Source organism: Grampus griseus (genome assembly GCF_964374135.1).
Source record: "Grampus griseus genome assembly, chromosome: 2".
Lineage (NCBI taxonomy): Eukaryota > Metazoa > Chordata > Mammalia > Artiodactyla > Delphinidae > Grampus > Grampus griseus.
In genome coordinates, this window is record NC_139018.1 from 42,838,928 (window position 1) to 42,859,744 (window position 20,817).

At 38.9% G+C, this 20,817-nt stretch overlaps 1 protein-coding gene and 1 long non-coding RNA gene across 3 annotated transcripts in view; one reads left to right on the plus strand and one right to left on the minus strand.

The window, feature by feature from the left end:
- Nucleotides 1-3,899, minus strand: part of ARID4A (AT-rich interaction domain 4A) — a 59,030-nt gene extending 55,131 nt beyond the window's left edge. Inside the window, exons 1-3 of the mRNA XM_082648856.1 lie at nucleotides 3,772-3,899; nucleotides 2,632-2,688; nucleotides 520-630 (exon numbers count right to left, since the gene is read on the minus strand). Coding sequence (XP_082504982.1) covers nucleotides 520-630; nucleotides 2,632-2,637 — 117 coding nt within the window. The 5' untranslated portion in view covers nucleotides 2,638-2,688; nucleotides 3,772-3,899. The remainder of the gene's footprint in view (nucleotides 1-519; nucleotides 631-2,631; nucleotides 2,689-3,771) is intronic.
- Nucleotides 3,900-4,367: 468 nt separating this feature from the next.
- LOC309817908 lies at nucleotides 4,368-20,725 on the plus strand. Of its 2 annotated transcripts, none has more exons than XR_014296282.1 (4): nucleotides 4,368-4,613; nucleotides 5,573-5,625; nucleotides 15,150-15,212; nucleotides 18,808-20,725. It is a non-coding gene; the product is annotated as an uncharacterized lncRNA (long non-coding RNA). The 2 variants fall into 2 exon arrangements; XR_014296283.1 differs by having other exon boundaries at nucleotides 4,368-4,514.
- Nucleotides 20,726-20,817: the final 92 nt, after the last annotated feature.

The following is a 20,817-nucleotide window of genomic DNA, read 5'->3' on the forward strand; positions in this document are numbered from 1 at the left end:
AATCCTTCAGTACTTTTCTGTACTTCCAAATATTGTACAGCAATCAATAACTTTTTTTCTGGTCACAAAAGCATCTTAAAATTATCTTAGGATAAAATTCTTAAGTCATTTTTATCGCTGTCTTGAAATGATAATTCCCACTGTTTTGTTTTTAGTAATCTATTGTTTTTTCTAATCACTTGAAATCATCGCTACCTGAATAATATGAAAGGAGAGAAAATAGATTATAGCCTAAGTAAGCATGCTACCGCAAACAGGAAAGATCCAAATGATGGGAAGTATCATGAGTATGGTATTTCATGGAAGCACTTGGAATAATTTCTCATCTTGAGTTCTTTATTTCCCAATTCTTAATGTGCTTTTCCTACAGTTTTGTATATAACAGTGCTTTCACATAGTAATGATTCACGAAGTGAAGTAATAGTTCAGTAAATAAAATGTTGATTTGTAGTCTCCGAATTCCATCCCTAACTCTCTTCAATCGAGTTAATAAAGCTGTTCCATTAAAAAAAAAATTACCTTAACTTTTACCAGCCTTTTCACAGTCTTAATTTTTGCCTCACAGAAGGCACCTCGGTACTTGGCACTGACATCAGTTCCCACTGTCAGGTAGGCAGGCTCATCCGCCGCCTGATGAAAGGAACATACAATATGAATGTCACTACTATTTTCCCCTACTCCAACCCCAAGTCCCATCAAAAGGTTCTGTATTTCAAGTAATAAGAACATTAACATTATTTGCTTATTAGTATCATTGATAATTTGAAAAATATCCCTAAAGCACTTTATTAGCAATCCTTTATAAACTATATCACGAAAACATAAAACAATTTAAATTGTAACTAGAAAGTATCAGTAGGAAATATAATGTTTTTTCATTCAGATACAAAATGATTCAACAATTTTATAATATATTTAAGAAATGAAAAAATTTAAAAATCCAGAAAAGGTATATTTATTTTAAGTGTCTCATAAAACTTTAAGTTAGTCAGTTATGGCCTCCTGAAATTTTGTTTTCAAATTAAAAGAAATATTGCTATTAAAATTAACACTAACAAATACATAATTAAATGTGTTTTGTTTTGTTTTGTTTTGTTTGCGGTACGCGGGCCTCTCACTGTTCTGGCCTCTCCCGTTGCGGAGCACAGGCTCTGGACACGCAGGCCCAGCGGCCACGGCTCACAGGCCCAGCCGCTCCGCGGCATGTGGGATCTTCTCCCAGACCAGGGCATGAACCCGCGTCCCCTGCATTGGCAGGCGGACTCTCAACCACTGCACCACCAGGGAAGCCCAAATGTTTATGAATATAGCTACATAAAGGCAACTGTTTTTGGATACATAATAACTGTACAGATAATAAATGAAGTCTTTTGATAAGGAGAGCATTTAGAAAAATCATTGGCTAAAAGCTGCATTTTAAAGCTTTAAATCTAAATTAACTGATGAATGCAGAGATGTGAACTGAGGGTAGCTGTACCTAGTTTATCAATATTAATCTTCTTGGTATATTTAAAAAAAAAAGTTTCACAAAGAAATACCTACTTTTAGCAAATGTCCGTGATCAGAATGATACATGGAAAGATGTGAGAAATTTCACTTCACCATTCATTTTAATCTTGACAGTAACAGAATGACTGCTATCTCAATCTGTCATTTTAAGAATATTTTCCAAAAGTTAAGTGTATTCATAAAAGCTCAACTCAACAATGCTAAGTGCAAAGGTGACAGTGTACACTTTAGAGAAATACTTTCAAGTAGAAAATGATTTTTCATTAAGTTTTCCCAACTAACATTAAAGAAGGTACACTGTCATTTCAAGGAGATAAGAAAGCAAGAGGAAGTTTGGGAAAATCCTGTATTTCAGAGCTTAATACACTGAAAGAGTAAATGAGTAAGGAATCAAGTTTAAAGTTAGTGCATTTACGAATAACGCAAATTGAAAAGAAATACTTTTTGCAAATAAATATCTGACCTGAAACATTCAATGCCACGGAACTGCAGGATGTTATACCTTCCTTTCCCTTTAAACATCACATACGATGTTTGCAATATTTGTTGTCTTCAGAAGAATTTTTTTTAGGTTGGATATACATTTAAAATATTTACTGAACTAAAATTAAGTATTATTAGTTATAATAATAATATATAATAATACTTAGTTTTAGTTCACCTTCAAATATTTTACCCACAAAATTTCACTTTATCCCCAGAAGAAATGGTATCTCCCTTACACAATCCACACATTCCTTCCTTAGAAAATCGCATTGGCACTGGAGAAGAAAAAAAAAAAAAATCAAAAAATCCCCCAAAGAACCAAAGCAGGACAAAAGCTTTACTTCTGCAAAGGTCGCTGCCAACACAGGAAGTGTTTAAAAATACTAGCCCAATGGACAACAATGGAAAGGCTGCAGCAGCCTTTCCAAAGTGCTAACTGCTTCGGAGAGGGGCCCAACTGACCGCATTTAGACACAATGATCATCTCTCACCCATTCAACACGTCCTCATTTTCAGAAAGCGCTGATCAGCAGACGAATCAATTTTGAGTAGCAAAAAAATGACATTCCATAGCACTGGCCTCACGACAGTCAGTGTCCAGGGCACGAGGTTCCGAGCAGCGTCGACTCTACTTACCTTCATTTTCACTGGTGATCTGTGGGGTTCCAGCTCAACGAGCTATCTTCTCCGTCGCTGGAACCAGGGGAGGGGAAAGACAGGCACAGAATCAGTCAACGAGGGGAGCGACCCGGGGAAAGAAAGTAAACAAACGCCAGCGGGGAGGGGCAGAACCCTCACCAGGGAAGGGATAAGATCCCCTCCGAGGGCAGCCAGGACGCAGGAGCCGAGGGGGTGGCAAGAACCCCACGGGCGCCAAAGGGCAGTGGGTTCCGCCGCGGAGTTCGCCAGCGGCCCACCGCGCCCCCGCCTCGCTCGCCACTTTGACCCGGAATGCTCAACTCAGAGCCCCAGGACGGGTCGCTCTGAAGAAGGGCAGGGCGCCGTTTGGGCTTCCCCGGGCCCCCCACAGGCGCGGTCGCCGAGCTCAGCCGCCCCCCGGATACCCCGACTTCGGCCCGCGCCCCGCCTCCGCCGATCGGCCCCCTCCGCCCGCCCCGGGCCCGCGGTGGCGGCAGCGGAGTGTCACGGCGCCATTGCTCTCCTTCCTTTCCTCTGCACCATATCAGAAAGGAGAAGCACTTCTTCACCCGAAGGGGCAGGGGCCGTGGCCTTCAGCCCCGAGGCGCGCGAGGGAGGGAAGACCCGCGAGGGGAAGAAGGCTGGGGGGGCGGAGAGAAGGAGGGGAGGTGGCCCGGACAGGGTGTGGGAGGGGAGGGGAGCCGCACAGCGGCAGCCGCCGCCTCCTCCCCGCGCCCGCCTCAACTTTTTGTACAACCCAGAGCAGTACCAGCCCCCAGTCCCTCGGGTCCAACCACGGACTCCACGGGGGAGGACGCACTGGGGAGTTGGGGGCCGGCTGCCCCAAGCAGCCCGCTCCTCGCCTCGCGGAAGCAAACTTAGCGGCGCGGCCAGCCCACAGCCATTTTCCCGGGGAACCCGGGGAAGCGGCCGACGAGGCAGCTGCGGCGGCTGTTCCCGCAGTTGCTGCCGCTGCTCCACGACTTGCCCCTTCCCCTGCGCTCGCCACCCCGCTTGCCAAGCATCCCCCTCCCCACCTCCAAAGCTTCCAACTGCACCGGGACCCCGGGCAGCAGCACCAGCTGCTAGTGCCGCTTCTTCCATTCAGTATCCCCCGCTTCTCTTCTCCCCACCTACCAACTGCCGGTGAAGTGCGCGCTGTCAGCCCCCGAGTCCTCCGCCCCACTGACCCCCGTGGGCCCCAGTCCGGGCAGCACCACTCCCGGCCGCGGCGGCAGTTCCTGCGCCCCGTTCCCCACTCGCCCGATTTACTGCCACAATCCACCAAATAACAAGCTGTTGAGCAGACTCGCTTCTACACGAACTCCTATTGGCTGCTCATGACGCCGAAGAGTTTCGGATTGGAGCTCGCTACCTGCCGTCCTCATTGGATGTAGCTCTGAAACTTCACGGATTGGTGCGAAAAACAGCAGGTAGGACATCTGCCACTTATGATTGGCTGCCTCCGAAGACTAACGTTACTGGAGAATCAGGTATTGAGTAAGCAAGTCCTGAAAAATGATTGGTAAAGACGACTCCGGATGTACTTAACTGAGCACTGATTGGTCAATTGAGGGGTCAGGAAGAGCAGTTCGGCACGAGGATTGGCGGTGGGGTGTCCCATGGAAACCGAACCCGGAGCTGTGGCCAGGACTTGCACGGGGGCGGGGCAGGGTCTTTCCAAAGCGCCTGCGCTGAACCAGTTTCTCGGCGCCATTTTGTCTGGGCAGCGGTGGCTGCAGGTCTACCGTATTTTATGTTTCTGGCGAGACGAGAGCGGAATCTTTATCCCGTGGATTCATTTAACTGTGGCAACCATCCACCGTTCCCTCCAGGACAGCACCTAGTGAAGATCGGAAGAGTAGCGATCTGTCAGAAAGGTCAGTTGGAAGCGGTAGTTGTCCGGTGGACTGGGGGATGGCGCAGCTCTAGCGGCACCGGCACCGGAAGTGAGGGGGCCGCTCGGCAGCCATAGCAGAGTAAGTTCTCCCTGCGGCTGGGTGGGGAGCTGGGGGCGGGCTGAGAGGGGGCGAGGCTTCTCTCGCGGCCCTAGAGAAAGAGGCGGAGGGGACGTGCACGTCTCATTTCTCCGGGCTGATCCTTTGGACGCCTCTCGGGAGTGTGAGAGATGTTCGGGATGCCGCTCCTCTCAGAGCAGTGCTTCCTCCCTTTGGAAGTGGATTTCGGCAGCTTGTCACGTTCTGCGACCAAGGCCACCGGCTGTGTGCTCCTCAGTTAAGACAGGGAGGGCAGGGTTCTGAGGCAAACCGGTCCTGCGTGGGGAGGGGTTTCCGCGTGCTGGTCACGCGTTTAAGCAGTGAGGAAAATGAAGGAAACGCTGGGCTTGGGGTGCTGAGGAATTCCCTAGCTAGCACAGACGCTGCCACTCTGGCCTTAGACAAGTAGCTGTGCCATGCTGCACGAGGCTTAGGCTGCTTTTTGAAAGGAGCGAACAGTGGTTTTGCAGGGACGGGACACACCTTAGATAAAAATACAAGGGCCTCCCCGATAGGATTTTGTTCAGGGTAGCCATTGATCTCGTTCCATTAGCACGATCTTGTGTTCTGTTAAAGAAAACAAAACCACATTTGAAATGGTGGAAATAGAGTATTGATTGGCAAGTTGTTTTAAAGCATGAAATAATTAAAAAAATGTAAAATATCGACGGTAATCCACGTTGACTAAACTTACTCGTTAAGAGGACATGTTAACTAAGGCTGCATCGATTTTTCATTCGTAACAGTGATTTTTTCAGAATTGTTAAGAAAATGAAATGCATGTTAGTATTTCTGCTGAGTGACCTAGTCACACTGATCTGAATAGCTGCTTAAAATTATCCTCATAATACTTCTGTTTTGAACCCTATTGCTGTATTGGTGGGGCTCCAGACTAGAAAATGATCGAGTGATTTAATGATTTGTTGGGGGTTTTTTGGCAGTTGGTCTGAAGAAAAGGACAGTTAAGTGACAAACATCCGGAAGTATTACTGAGGTGAGTTCTAATGTCTGTAAAAATCTTTAGAATTAGGGAGACCAGTAAGTAGAGCCATAAATAGCAAGATGGAAGAATGGTAGTTGAAAAGTCTTTGTTTGGTCAAGGGTTCAAATGAGTCTGTGATTAGCTTCCTGATATGATACTTTAGAATGAAGTCTCAAAATTAGGACATACTTAAGAATTTGTTTACCCATTCATGCTAGTCCCATTTCTAGATTTTTAAGTACTTAATATTTTTATCAAGGAATAATGTGGACATTTTCATGATTTTTTACTCAATATTTAAAAATTTGGCATGTAGAAAAGATATTTCAGTAAGAGTTTAGAAGTTAAGCAATTTTTTTTCTTAAGGAAATTATAGGACATGTAAATACTACTTAACTTCCCGGGTCGGAGCGGGTGGGTAATCACCTATAATTCCACTACCTGACTTAAAACGGTTATTATCTGATCCAAATAATGTATGTCAGTGGGCATTTGGAAATTACCAAAAAGCCAAAAGAAGAAAACAAAATCTCTTGTATCACCACCACCAAAAGGTGATTGCAGTTTGTACAGTACCTATGTGTTATTCAGAGGGGTTTCTCTTTCGCTGGTTTTGTTTTACAAAATAGAGATCATTCTAATCATGCTCATTTTGTCACTCAGCTTTTTTTCCTTTTTGGAAAATATTGGGAACATGCTGCACGTTTTTCATGGCTGCATAGTGTCCTGTAGGATAGATGTACTGTATTTTATGTAACCAGATCTCTTAATTTTTATAATGGCAGTAATATGTCTGAATATCCTTGTGCATGTTTTACAAAAGATTTTCTCTGAGAACTGACATCTATGCCTAAAATTTCTAGGCATCTTGATATTCCCTCACATGCCTGATTATTTCTCTAGAATAAATTTCTATAAGTGGAAATACAAGGCCAAAGAGATTATACCATGCTTCATCAGAAAGCTTTTGCTCTTTTTTTGTTATCCTTATTCCTTTTATTACTCTCCTCCTCCCCAATCCCCATTTTAAAAATTTAATTTAGCTTTATTTTTGAGCTTTTTCTCCTGGGTCTCTGTTTATTCAGGTAAAATTATCAGTCTTTCAAGTCACACATATAGTAAAATAAACTTGAGAATTTTTTGGACCTTAAGAGTAATTTCTTAAAATTAATTTATTTTTTGCTCTAGAATAGTTAGGCGTTTGTACAGTGAAACATTTTGCTATGCAGAAGTGACACTTAGAGGATACTAAAAACAAATTGTTTTTGGTGGTAGAGTTAGTTGAGTTTAACTATTGTTTCCTTGTAGCCTGGCTTAAAGTTTTCCATCTTTCTGTGCATTCTCAAGGTGCTTTTGTACTGTCGTAGGACCCTTTACATGCCTCTCTCATCACATTTACTTTGCATTTGTTTGGCTCTTCCCCAGTTTGAGACTTTACTCCCAGAGGGTTGCAATTGCTGTTTTAATCACTCTTATGTTTCCTTACCTGATACATGGTATGTGCTCTGTCACTGTTTCTTATGAATCGTTATGTACTTTCATATACAAAATATGTGAAGTAAGCTAACATGTTTTCTTTAACAGCAGTTCTCTTCTGAAAATTCATGATATTCCACAAATGCTGTCTTAACTTTGAAATTTTTTTTAATGTTCCAAATACTTGATTTAATACTGAGTTGATTTCTTTCTTTTTTTTTTTGAAGGGAGCGAACTTTTTTTTTTTTTATTTTGGCTGCATTGAGTCTTCGTCGCTGCACGCAGGCTTTCTAGTTGCAGCGAGCAGGGGCCACTCTTCATTGCAGTGCGCGGGCTTCTCATTGCGGTGGCTTCTCTTGTTGCGGAGCGTGGGCTCTAGGCTCAAGGGCTTCAGTAGTGGTAGCACGAGGGCTCCAGAGCACAGACTCAGTAGTTGTGCAACACGGGCTCAGTTGCTTCACAGCGTGTGGGATCCCCTCAGACCAGGGATTGAACCCGTGTCCCCTGCCTTGGCAGGCAGACTCTTCAACAACTGCTCCACCAGGGAAGTCCCAGAACTGATTTGATTTCTAATTGCTAATAATAATGTAGGTTTAGAGAACTCATTGAGAATAGTTATTCTTGACTTTTTTCCTCAATTCTTTTTTTTTTTTTTAAAGATTTTATGATACCTTAGCGGAAGGCAACTATAGATGAATATTAATTGAACACTCAAATCATCTCTTAGGAATAAATGAATGAAAATTAATTTTGATAAAATTGATTTTTGTAACCTATTTTAATGAGCCCAAACTAGTAGAATAATGTTTCTACAAAATCAAAATGGTCAAATTTTTAATAATGTTTTTATGAAAAAAAGCTATTTTGAAAGCAGAATGTTTTATTTATTTGGTCAAGAATTCAAATGAGGGCATGAAATTAGCTTCCCATCATGGTATCTTAGACTGAAATCTCGAAATTAGAACATCCCTATGAATTTTTTTTTTACCCATTCATATGGTTCCCATTTCTGGATTTTTAATCACAGAACACTGTGAACATTTTCATGATTTTTTTTTTCTTTAACCCATGGTAAAATACTTGACATATAAAGATCTCATCAGGAAAAGTGTTTAGAAGTGAAGCAAAACAGTCTGTTCTGAGTGTGTGGGCTATATAACATACTCAAAACTTTAAAAAGTCTTTGTCTTCTAGAGGAAGCCTCGCTTTGTGGAATAATGAAGGAAAGTGTTCCAGTTTTTAAATGACTTGGATCTGCTCTCTGTTGAAATTGTAATTCTGGTATGCAGTTTTACTTAACTATTCTTTAGTAATCGAGATGGGCCATGTTGCCTTTACATGTATATCTCTTTTTAAAAATGATAGAATTTGTTCCACTGTACAGTTATTCCTGTAACTGTCTGTGTATGTTGAAAAGCAGAACAGATTGTTGTGTTGAATGTAGCTGCTTTCCTAATGGTTTTGTTATTTTTTGGAAAGTTACTAAATTTGCTTATTTGCAACCAAAGCAACCTTTGTAATCTCTGTATGGTCTTTTGCCCTAGTAGATGTCACTGCTTATTTTATGGCCACATGGAGTCATAGATAACTGGTTTTCCTTCATATATAATGCAAACAAGAGCATTATTTTAGGATTTGGTAGATTACCTAGTGGCATTCCTACTAGGATCTGTCCTCAGAAGCTTACTGTCAATAAAAAGAAAACCATAATTAAACATGTGGGTGTTAATATAGTTATTTCAAAAGATTCCATCAATTTAGATTGGTTTAACTTTTTTAAGATTTAAATCATGGCACACGAGAAAAATAGATTTGTCAAAGTTCAGTGTACAATTGGATCTAATTGTTTTAAAAAACAAATTGTTTTATAATACAGAACAGAAAGAAATTTAGCCATCATTGAAGGCTTTTCAAGGTTAATGATATGTAATATGTAAAATTAGAAGAAAGGAAGTCATTCTAAGTGGATGTAGCTTGTGAGCAAGGATGCAGTTATTTGGGTTGGCCAAAAAGTTTGTTCGGTTAGTGAATACATTATTCAATAAAATTCTTGGTGAAAAAAAAAAAAATTCTTGGTGAAAATGAAAAATGTGTCTTTTATAGTTACTTAAAACTGAAGGAACTTCTTGGCCAACCCAATATATAAGAAAAGCTATGTTTGGGACAGTAAGTGAACCAGTTTGGAGAGGATGACTGATTAAAGATTACATTGGGAAAGTTGTGTGAAGCCAGCTTGTCGAGGTTTCTAGAATTAGCTGCACATCAGAATTATGTAGAGTGCTTGTCTTTTATAGGTTTGGGAACTTCCAGAGGGCCTTGAAAGGTGGGATATGAGCAGAAAATGAAGGTTATTTTTTGTTTTGTTTTCAAATTTTACAAATCAAAATGGAATTAAACAAACAAACAAAAACTTACTTCTAATCCCACCCTACCATTGGATTTTTAAAATTTTCTTTTTCCTTGTCTGTATGCATATTCTTTCTTTAGACTCAGAGAAATTTTTATTTTTCTTTGTTACTTAACGTTGTAATAGGCATTCAATGTGACTGCATGGTCTCCACAGTAATTTTTTTTTAATTTATTTATTTATTTTTGGCTGCATTCGGTCTTCATTGCTGTACGTGGGCTCTCTAGTTGCGGCGAGCGGGGGCTACTCAGTGTTGTGGTGCACGGGCTTCTCATTGCAGTGGCTTTTCTTGTTGCGGAGCATGGGCTCTAGGCACGTGGGCTTCAGTAGTTGTGGCTCGCGGGCTCTAGAGCGCAGGCTCCGCAGTTGTGGCGCACGGGCTTAGTTGCTCCACAGCATGTGGGATCTTCCCAGCCCAGAGCTTGAACCCATGTTCCCTGCATCGACAGGCGGATTCTTAACCACTGCGCCACCAGGGAAGTCCTCCACAGTAATTTTAATGTCTGAAAATATTCCATCAAACTCTGTTATCTCTGACTTTATTTTCCTATTGCTGGACCATTTAGGTTTCTTTCTAGTTCTTAAATATTGTGCTGTAATTATCATCTATGTACATACAGTATTTTCTGTTTTTTTGCACTGTTCTTTTAGGATTGATTTAAATGGTCATTGTATGAACATTTTTATGACTCTTTGAAATGTTGCCATGTTGTTTTCCAAAAGAGTTATAATTTACACTACCTTCCCTGTGAGTTTAGTTACCAACATTGGGTAGCCTGTAATTATAACTTTTGCTAAGTTACTAGGTACAAAATATGTTGAGCTCTCTTTTTCTCTGTAATATTTTTGTGAAGTGGGACCTCTTTCCATAATTTCAGTTACTGATTCTTAGTAGTAGACAAGTTGTCTATTCAAGACTTTTGTCCATTTATATATTAGAGTTTTGATATTCCTTAATTTTTTGAGCTTATTATATAATATTTAGTAGTAATTTGCTACAGATATTTTTCCATAAAGACTTCCCTTTTGATTTTCATTATTTGTGTTGAGGGTTTTTGAATAGACAAAATGTATTCCTGAACGATTACTTGGAAATAGTGTCCAGTATGACTGAAGAAGTGACACAGGAATTGGAGGTGGGGAGACAATTAAGATACTCTTGCAGTGATGTCAGCATGAGGTGAAACTAGAGTGAGTAGGGCCTGGAGGGAGGGTAAGGAAGGATAGGTGAGCAAGAGACTGTGAGAAAAAAAGAGTTGATAGCATTTGATTTCTAATTGATTATAGAGGTAAAAAGAAAGAAAACTCAAGATTTTAAAAAATGGGAAATAGATTGTGCCATTAATCAGTTTGGAAAGTCAGGAAAGGCTACTGGTTGGTAAGGAAAGTGAAATCAGTTTTAAACATGCTAGTTAGAGCTTGAAATGTCCAGTAAGCATCTGTTCTTACTTTTGTGAAAATGCCTATAAGGTCCCTAATTGGATTAAGGCATATGCTGGACTGTATACTGTTTTGTGTATTCCAACTTTTGTGGCTGCGTGGCGTGGCACGTGGGATCTTAGTTCCCCGACCAGGGCTCGAACCCAGGCCCTTGGCAGTGAAAGCGTGGAGTACTAACCACTGGACTGCCAGGGAATTCCTTGTATTCTGACTTTTAATTCTATTCTTCCATTAGACTTTTTGGGGCTTTTATTAGGGTTTTCTTATTTCTGGTTTTAACTTGAAAAGTTAAAGTGGATTATTAAGTAAAGTGCAGGAAAACCAGATGATTCCTGAACTAAGTTAAAGAAAGGTTAGTTTTTCATTCTTTTTTTCTTCCAGTTTTATTGAGGTATTAACATATAGTAGTGTATAAGTTTGTGTACCGCGTAGTGATTTGACTTAACATCGTGAAATGATGACTACAGTTTATTGAATATCCAGGGAATTATTCAGGGATAGCAAAGAAGATACTTCAGCTTTAGAATGTGTGGGTGTGGCCAGGCTTTTTGTGGGGATGGGTGGTTTAGGGCAGATTTAATCTCTGCCTCATCTGTAAAATAGGGATAGTAATAGAACTGACCTGGTTAGGATTAGTATTAAATGAATTAATATACGTAAAGTGCTTAGAATGATTCCAGATATTATGTGGTGTTGTTAGTATGTATCGTGCTGTTTCATAATGTCTGTCATTCAAGAGTTTTAAAGAAATGTTATATTTATATACAGAAATAAAGCACCTAGACTCTTTGCCTCTCCCTTCCTGAAGGTCATATTGACCTCTCTCCAAACTTATTTCATACTTCTTCTCTTCAGGTATTATTTGCTGCAGTCACACTAAAACTATCATGGCTCCACCGCACAAGCTCTGTATTTTTCCCAGTTCTTTGTTTTTATTCATATTTTTCCCACCATCTGGATCGTTGCCCTATTGCCACATATTCAAAAGCTGCTATTTAAGTGATGCTTTCCTTGATACCTCTGCAACTATAGATAATCTGTCCGTATGAATTTCATATATTTCCTTTTATGTGATTTTTACCACTTTCTGTATTGCATTTTAGCTTTTTGTCCACTAATATGTCCTTCACTAAGTTATGACATCTTACAGACAGAGAACTGCACCTTATTCACTTTTGTAGGTTTAGAACCTGTCACAGGCCTTGGCACTTAGTACGCACTCATTTGTGGAGTGACAGTTTATAAAAGGTATAGCAAGCTAAAAGGTGACATTTAATGGACAAATGCATGCCAGTGAAAATGTGCTTTGTCAGTTTTTGTACAAGAGGAACATCTTGCCTGATGAGTTGCTTAAAATGAGAGATCGCTTGAGGTTTAGGAATTGGGTCAGATTCCAGAATGTGTAGTGGGGGTAGATCACTCTGGGGACTATCCACAGGTCAGGAATTTTCATTAGAATGATTTCCTATTGTTTTATAAAGGCTAGTATGTCTAATTAACCACCAGAGGGATTTTTCTTCTGACAGCTGATTTTTCACGGATCTGCCAGCCCACCAATCTTCTCATCCTCAGTGGTCCAAATTTGTGAAAAGTTGGGCCAGTACTAAGGGTACATCTGCCAATAACAGAATCTACAAACCACGTGGCTCGATTGGTTATTGAACCCATAATCTCACTCTGTACATACATTTTTCTTTTCACAATACCGTAATGCCTCTAGGCATGAAAATAGGAGTAGGCTGAAAATAGGAACTGGGTGAGACATTTCATGAGGACACTTACTTGACCTTTAGTTACTGGAAGATTGACGGGGTCTATGCCTCTAGATTTAGAAGAAATGGAAATGTTGGGAAATGGGGAGATAAGTTAAAAAATCAGGCTCATAGTAGGCATTTTTAGAGCTAAAGCAGCAGTTATGTACTCTTAGCTCGAAAATGCTCAGAATTTTTACAATAGTTAAATGGGATGTTGATTTCAGTAAGTATCCTACTGTAGAAACACTGGATTTGAAGACCAGGTGTTCTGTGTTCTGATCATAAGCCTGTTCTCATTGGTTGGGATACATTACTCTACATGAGTGTTTGCTTTTAAAGTATAAGGGACATGGGGCTAGGTATTTACAGCTCTTAATACTTAACGGTTCTAATCCAGCACCATATTTTTCTAATAAGAATTCCTAAGCATATTTCTAATATTTATGTATCCCTGAAAGGTTAAATGATACTTCTGAAAATCAGAAGTATCAGACACTGACTTGATAATTTTAGCACTTAAGGAAGTTGCTGCTATTATCAAATTGACAGAAGCTTTAATGTCCTTACCTACCTCACTGTTTTATATAACAAGTGTTCTAGTAAAACAGATATTTGAAATAATAGCTAAGGAAGGTCGTGGATTAATTTCTTTATAGTGAAGTTTCTATTCTGTGTATGTGTGTGTATTGCTCATACACACCACAGATGAAAGTACAGTGCCCTCCAGTATTTTGTCCTGTAGTTCACTTTTTTATAAAATCTGTTGTGACCCACGAATTGATTTTATGACTTACTGTGGATCTGAACCTGCTTTTGAGGGGTAGGCAAATGGACTAGATAACAGTGCTTTACATTTGTTTGGTAGTTTTTAACATTCACTGGGCACTTTGATATACTGCTGTACCCTTAAGTGTGATAGCTTAAAAGTGAAGATACAAACTAACTGTTAACTGAAAATGCTTCTAGTTGTTTCAACAACAGTTCAATTGGGGCTGGGGGTGGCAGCTGGAAGGAGTCATGGGGGAGGGATTCTTTTTTTCTTAGTATGTTTGCTAGTGTGTTGACTCTGCTAATCCTAACAGCCCATTTAAGGGTGTATATTTATATTTGTATTTATTTGTAGTTAGGATACTGTATTTATACTCAGATCCTTCGGCAAACGTAGACCAAAGATTTTCCCCAAGTACGTTCTCTCAAACGAAACCAGAAATCTTTGTTTTGTTTTGTTTTGAATCTTTGTGTTTCTTAGTTTTTATATAGTCACAAAACTCCTTTCAGTGTTTGTATAATTTTGGTGGCTTAGATCTTGGTCTGACAGGGTAGGGAGAAGGATTCTCACATGAAGTACCATAACAAAAAAAAAAGCCATCTTCCTGTTTCTTATTCCTCTATGTATCATGTGATATACTGTCTTTTTAAGGCCTTTAAATTGCCAAGGGAAGCTTGGTAACCAAGGCAAGTTTTTGCTGTTTTCTTCTCAAATTTGTAGTTCTGCATTTTATTACACAGTCACGAAGAACTTAGTCTGTTACCAGTAAATACTTAAGCCGCAAGACTTGCTTCTCCATCCTGCCAAGTACTTCCTGTTTTGTCAGATTTCCATGTAGGGAAAAGAATGGATTTAGAGTAGACAAGCTTGAGTTTCATGTTTAAAGCATCTCTTCTGAAATTCTTTTTGGAAGCTGTCCAAATATCTAGATTGAGGAATGGGGGTGGCACGTCATGTCTTCACATGAAGTCATCTGTCAGAAAGTTTCATTTGGCTTCATATCATGAAAGCCAGGGTTGCCGACAAGGAAGGAAAAACTTAGTTGTCAGAAATAATTACTAATGTATGACTTGCCAACATTGGTGGCTTGCCTTTTAGACTTTCCCTGTCAAACGTGTTTCAGTCTGTGAATGAATCATTGTATTGCCTCTGAAGGAAGTGTTGTTATCTGTGTTCACTTCTAGTAGACCTTTCCTCTAGAAATATGTAAGAACTGCATTCAGCCACATTTACTCCATTTTCAGTAGGGACAGGTGAAAGGTCAAATGGTGATTAGAATAGAAATGGGCTGCCTTGTGAATATTGAATATCTTTGGGGGAAAGTTTGCAGTAAAATGATGTTACTCTTTTGTTAGTAAAATAGTGAGTAAATACAACATTTATCTAAACAATGAATTATCTGTCACTTATTTTTATCCTATGAAATGAACTTCGAATTAGGTGTTAGTAGAACGTGTCAGTAGAAGATACTTTCAGTGTAAACCTGAATCCCTTGATATTGCTGGTAAGGGAATCTTGTGTTAAGGTTCTTTTGCAGTGGCAGAACTGAGCCCTTAATATAAAATTTTCTTTGGCCATATTGACCTGGCCTGTCTTAAGTCGGAGCTATTTTTCTTTCTCTTGACCTGTCAGTAAAATATAAAAGATGCTTTTTAATCTCTGAATTCATATGCATTTTCTTCTTTATCAGCTCCCTGGCTCTTTGTCCACCCTCATGTTGGAAATGGTGAGAGAACTGATGCTGAATCATAAGGTATTAGAAACCATCTATTATAAAGTTTCTATCAGATACTTCTCTTTTTATCATCTAGTTATATGCTCCTATTTCTGAGACATGTATTTCTTTAAAAATCCAATGGAAAAAAGTTTTCCCAAGTACCCATCATGCCCTACAGCTTCATCCTCCGTTTTGCTATATATCAGAAATCTCTTTTCTTGAAACCCTTTAATAACCATTCTGTTGCTGTATTCTCATTTTAATAAGCTGTGTCCAAATCAGTGATTCTCAAATTTTAGTGTATTCATAAGCATTACATCAGTTGTTTGTTCAAAATACAGATTCCTGGGCCTCGCTTCAGATCTGGTGAATTCAGATCCATGGAGAATTCTTATGCGGGTGGTCTCTGAACAAGATGGAGAAACAGTTATCAACTTACGTGCACGCCCATCTAAATTCTGTTCTTCATATTCTTATATGGATTAGTTTTTTTACTTTGTTTCAATTATTGACATCTCAGATTTTTTCCTATTATTGTCATCCTTAGTTTTTCATCCAGTTCACTGAATTGGAGAGCTAATGCACCAGATATCCAGGGAACTGTCCAAAATTCCTTGTCAGGATTTATCTCCTCCCTTGCTCTCCCCTTCTCAGAGTACACATTTATGGTCAGTATATACATACAGGCTATGTATACTTAATAATACATGAACATGTATTTCTTTTTTTTAATGGATATGAAATATTTTTTTTTAATTTTATTATTTCGGTTGTGCCGGGTCTTAGTTGCGGCCAGCAGGCCCCTTAGTTGTGGCATGTGAACTCTTAGTTGCAGCAAGCATGTGGGATCTAGTTCCTTGACCAGGGATCAAACCCACGTCCCCTGCATTGAAAGGCAGATTCTTAACCACTGTGCCACCAGGGAAGTCCCCATGTATTTCTAATATACTTTCCTAGTGATTTTTAAATGTGTCTGTTTTTCCCACTGGGGAAAGAATTGCATATTATTTTTTTTTAATCTTTCCTGGCAGTATGATCCATTTTAGACATCTAAATTTTTGCATTGAATCTTTACTATCACTTGGTTGCTGCTGACTCTTAAACCAATCGGTCTATTAAAGGTAGGTTATCATCTTTATATGTCAGATTCTACCATATTATATCTTGAAGCCTATTGGCTTTTCCTAAAAAAATTAAAAAGTTTTAATAAATCCCATATGGATCATATAGTTCAACTTATTTAAATGACTTTTTCCTAAAATTCCACTTCATGGTTCCACATAGTAAAAATCAAAATCAAATTCCAAATCATACACTTCAAACACAGACTCAAGGTGTGTGAGTACCCTTGCTCTTCAACATCTTTATAATTACACTAGCATTTACTCTTTGAAAGAATTAATATTTATTGGCTGGAAGGATATACATAATATGGTGATTACCTCTTGCAGGGTTAGGATGGTTAAAGAAGGAACATTAGTTTTATTTGTAATATGGATTATCTGAGTCTTTCGCCCATTTTTAAATATTGGGTTGTTGAATTTTGAGAGTTCTTTATACATTCTGGACAAATATCCTTTGTCAAATATGTGATTTGCAAATATTTTGTCTAGAGTTTTTTTTCATTCTCTTAAAGGAGAGCAGAAGCTTTTAATTTTGGTGAAATTCACTGTCAGTTTTTTTCATTTATGTATCATGCTTTTGGTGTAGTATCTGAGAGCTCTTTTTTAAACCAGGGTCACAAAGGTTTTCTGTTTTCATCCAGAAGTTTTAGACTTTGAGGTACATTATTTTTTTGGGTTTTTTTTGGCGGTACACGGGCCTCTCACTGTTGTGGCCTCTCCCGTTGCGGAGCACAGGCTCCGCGCAGGCTCAGCGGCCATGGCTCACGGGCCCAGCTGCTCCGCGGCATGTAGGATCTTTCTGGACCAGGGCACGAACCCGTGTCCCCTGCATCGGCAGGCAGACTCTCAACCACTGCGCCACCAGGGAAGCCCTGAGGTACATTTTGACTTATCACTTAGAGTTAATTTTTGTATATGGTACAAGGTATGGTTTGGTGTTTGGTGTCCAGTTGTTCAAGCACCATTTGTGGAAAAACACTATCTTTGTGCATTGATTTGCCTTTGCAGCTTTGTCAATTAACCATATATTTCTATTTCTAGACTCTATTCTTTTCCATTAATAATATTACATTAATTTTATAGTAAGTCTTGAAATCAGATGGCATAGGCCTTGTAACTTTTTCTCTTTTGAAATTGTTTTGGCTATTCTAATTTCTTTTCCCAAATAAATTTTAGAAATAAGCTTGTTGATTTCTTTCCACAAACACACCCCTCCCCCCCCCCAAAAAAAACCCTCTTGCAAATTTGATTGGGTTTTACATTGAATCTATAAATCAGTTTAAGGAGAACTGACAATACTGAGTCTTCTGATCAGTTTGTTTATATAGTTCACTTTCTCACCATTTTATAATTTTCAACACAAAATCTTGTACAAATTTAAATTTATATCTAAGTATTCCTGTTTTTGATGTCATTTTAAAAGTGGTACATAATCCTCATTTTATAGACGAGGGAATAAGTAACTTGCCCAAGGTGACACAATTATTAAGTGACAAAGCCAGTATGAAACCTACGTTAGCTTATAAACCACTATCCTGGTTTTAATTATGATGCTGGTTTTCTTATTCTGAAATTGTGGTTACAATGGTGACAGAGAAGCAGCCCCAACTTTTTTTAACAAGAAAAATCCCATTATCATGATGGTATAAAAGAATTGATTCCCCCAAAGTTTGTTTCCTGAGCTTAGGTTTTCCAGATCTGTTCAAATCATTTTAAACCACGTTTGTCTTAATTTAGAAGCCTCTGATCAATACAGTAGTGAACCAGTGTTTTTAAATATATTGAATATCTCACCCTGTAGTTAACTAGTATGAGTTATTTTAGTTTTAAAAATACATACCTTTAGCATTTGATTACATACTGTGTGCTCACCAGTAGAGATACAAAGATGATTTCTTGAACAACTCCCAAGGGACGGTGGGGGAGGAGGAATACATTTATATAATTATAGTAAATTTTACTATAGTAAACACTGTAATAGATATATACACATGGTCAATGGTGGAACAAAAGCTTCTACTTGGTTGGGGTTAAGAGTAGGCTGCACTCTTATTTCATATTTCGGAGTTCCTTTAAAAAAAAAAATAGTTTGAAAACTATTAAGAGGGAAACGTGTAAAGGGCTTTGAGAGGGAGAAATCTGTCAATCATTTCAGAAGGCTTGCTTTTGTAGGTGGTGGGAGTCCTTCAGAAAGACCAGTTAAGAGATAGCCTAGGCACAGTAAATACAATATGGATGTGGTAGAGCGCAGGAAAGTAAAAGGTTCTGCCTGGGTTTCATTTCCAAGGTGAGGAACAGCATTAGAATTGTTTTACATTAAGACTTCATTTTTTTCATTTGTGGATTTCTTCTGATTTCTTAGTAGCATTTTGATAGATTTTTTTAACGAGATATTAATTTGTAACCTTAATTTGCTTTTCAAATCTTAATTTGAAGAGTATTTTAATGTTTCAATCAGTTAAACATATTGAGGACCTACAACTTTATTTTTCTCATTTATTTTTCAGGTTCCTTTGAGAATAATAGAAATGAAAGCAAAGGGATAGTCTTATCAGATAAGTGCTTTTTTATCTGAATGTATTCGGTTTCTTCCATAAGATGGCTTTAGTAGTGCTTAGTTGTCTTTAACTTCATTTGAAACAATTTTGTTAGATTGTATTGTGATAGCTGTCATATCAGCGTACTTTTTTAAAAAAAGCATCAAAATTGGTGAATTTTTGTGTAGCCATTTTAATATTGAAGATGGAAGGAAAAAAACAGCAGCATATTATGCTTTATTCAAGAAAGGTTAAAACACAACTGAAAAGGCAAAACATTCGTGCAGTGTATGGAAAAGGTGCCGTGACTGAACGTGTCAAAAGTGGTTTGCAAAGTTCTGTGGTAGAGATTTCTGACTGGACGATGCTCCATGGTCGGGGAGACCAGTTCAAGTTGACAGCAGTCAGATCGAGACGTAAATTTCAGAACAATCAACGTTATACCACGCAGGAGATAAGCCGACACACTCAAAATCTCCAAATCAGGTGTTGAAAATCATTCGCACCAGCTTGGTTATGTTAATCGCTTTGATGTTTGGGTTCCATGTTAAGCGAAAGAAACCTTGACCATATTTCTGCACTGCGATTCTCTACTTACGTAACGAAAACATTCCGTTTTTAAAAACAAATTGTGATGGGCAATGAAAATTGGATACTGAACAATAATGTGGAATAGAAGAGATGTTATGGAAGAATCCGAACAAACTTCTTTGGCCAACCCAATATTATTTGTAATCTCTAAACCAAAACTTTATTCTTTAAAACGTTTGTAATTTTCTTTCCTAGGTACCAGTATCGAGGTTTACAGTAATAAGGTATTCAGTCTTTGCTGAAAATAAATTTGTTATCATCTTGTCAAAGTAAAATGTGCCAGCCATTTTTCCCCCCAGAGGCTAATCATGCCTCAGTGGTGCAGTTACGAAGTGCCCCTACAGCTGAACCTAGATTATTTATTACTCCTTTGTATAGTTTTATGAAAATCAATTGCTTTTCTTTTCTAATAGCTGAGAAGCTTAGTTTTAGATTTATCTGATATATGTTTTTGAGGTGGCTTAGCTGCTCAGATTTAAGTTTCTTGAGAACCATTGTCTGTTTTTTTAAAGAGGATTATTAGCTATTCCAATGTGAATTTAAGAACAGATGTACTCACAGTACAATGAAAATAGAAGATTCATGTGCCATTCATACTTTGGAAGTTGGAAAAGTATAGAATGGTCAGACTGGCTTAGGGATACTCAACTTATTATCCATCCAGCTTAAGTTGTTTAGGTGTCTGCCCAAGGCCACTGGTGTCATTCTGAGTTAAATATACGGGTTGTAAGATGTAGCAGGTAATTTTACATAAAAGCAGCCATGGTAATGAGATACTGCTCTTGAGTTGTTTGTATAGTAGTTAAGTATTCTGGTATAATGATTTGCTGTTTAAACTATACAGATGCTCAAAGTCCGGCAACACCCTGCTGCTAATAAACTTAGTGACCTCAGGAAAGCATGACAGTTGAAATGGAGTGATACTGGCATGAGGCCAATAAAGGGTGTGTGTACGCCTGGCACGCTTCGCCTGAGTTCAGACTGTTTCTTCCAATACTCATTTTTCCACTCAGTATCAGTTCTGTTTCCACATGCATTCTAATTTATTTTTAAGCATTAAATGTGGGTATTTTTATTTCAGCTTTACAGATCAAGAAATTCTTTAAGTGACAGGATAGGGGCTTTCTGAATCCTTAAATCCACTCCTCAAAGTAAAAAAAAATAAAATTCTAAAGATTAACAGTGTCTGATGACCGACAATCATCTCACTAAATACAAAATTGGGCAGTGGCATCAATTGCCTACAAAGTTGGTAGGTACTTTTTACACAACAGCCCAGCAGGATACGATCTTTAGGTTATAGATGAGTGAAGAAATGGAGTTTTGAATTAATCTGATTCCAGAGCAAGGAATTTTACAACAGGCATAAAGCAGCATCCTAATGCTGAA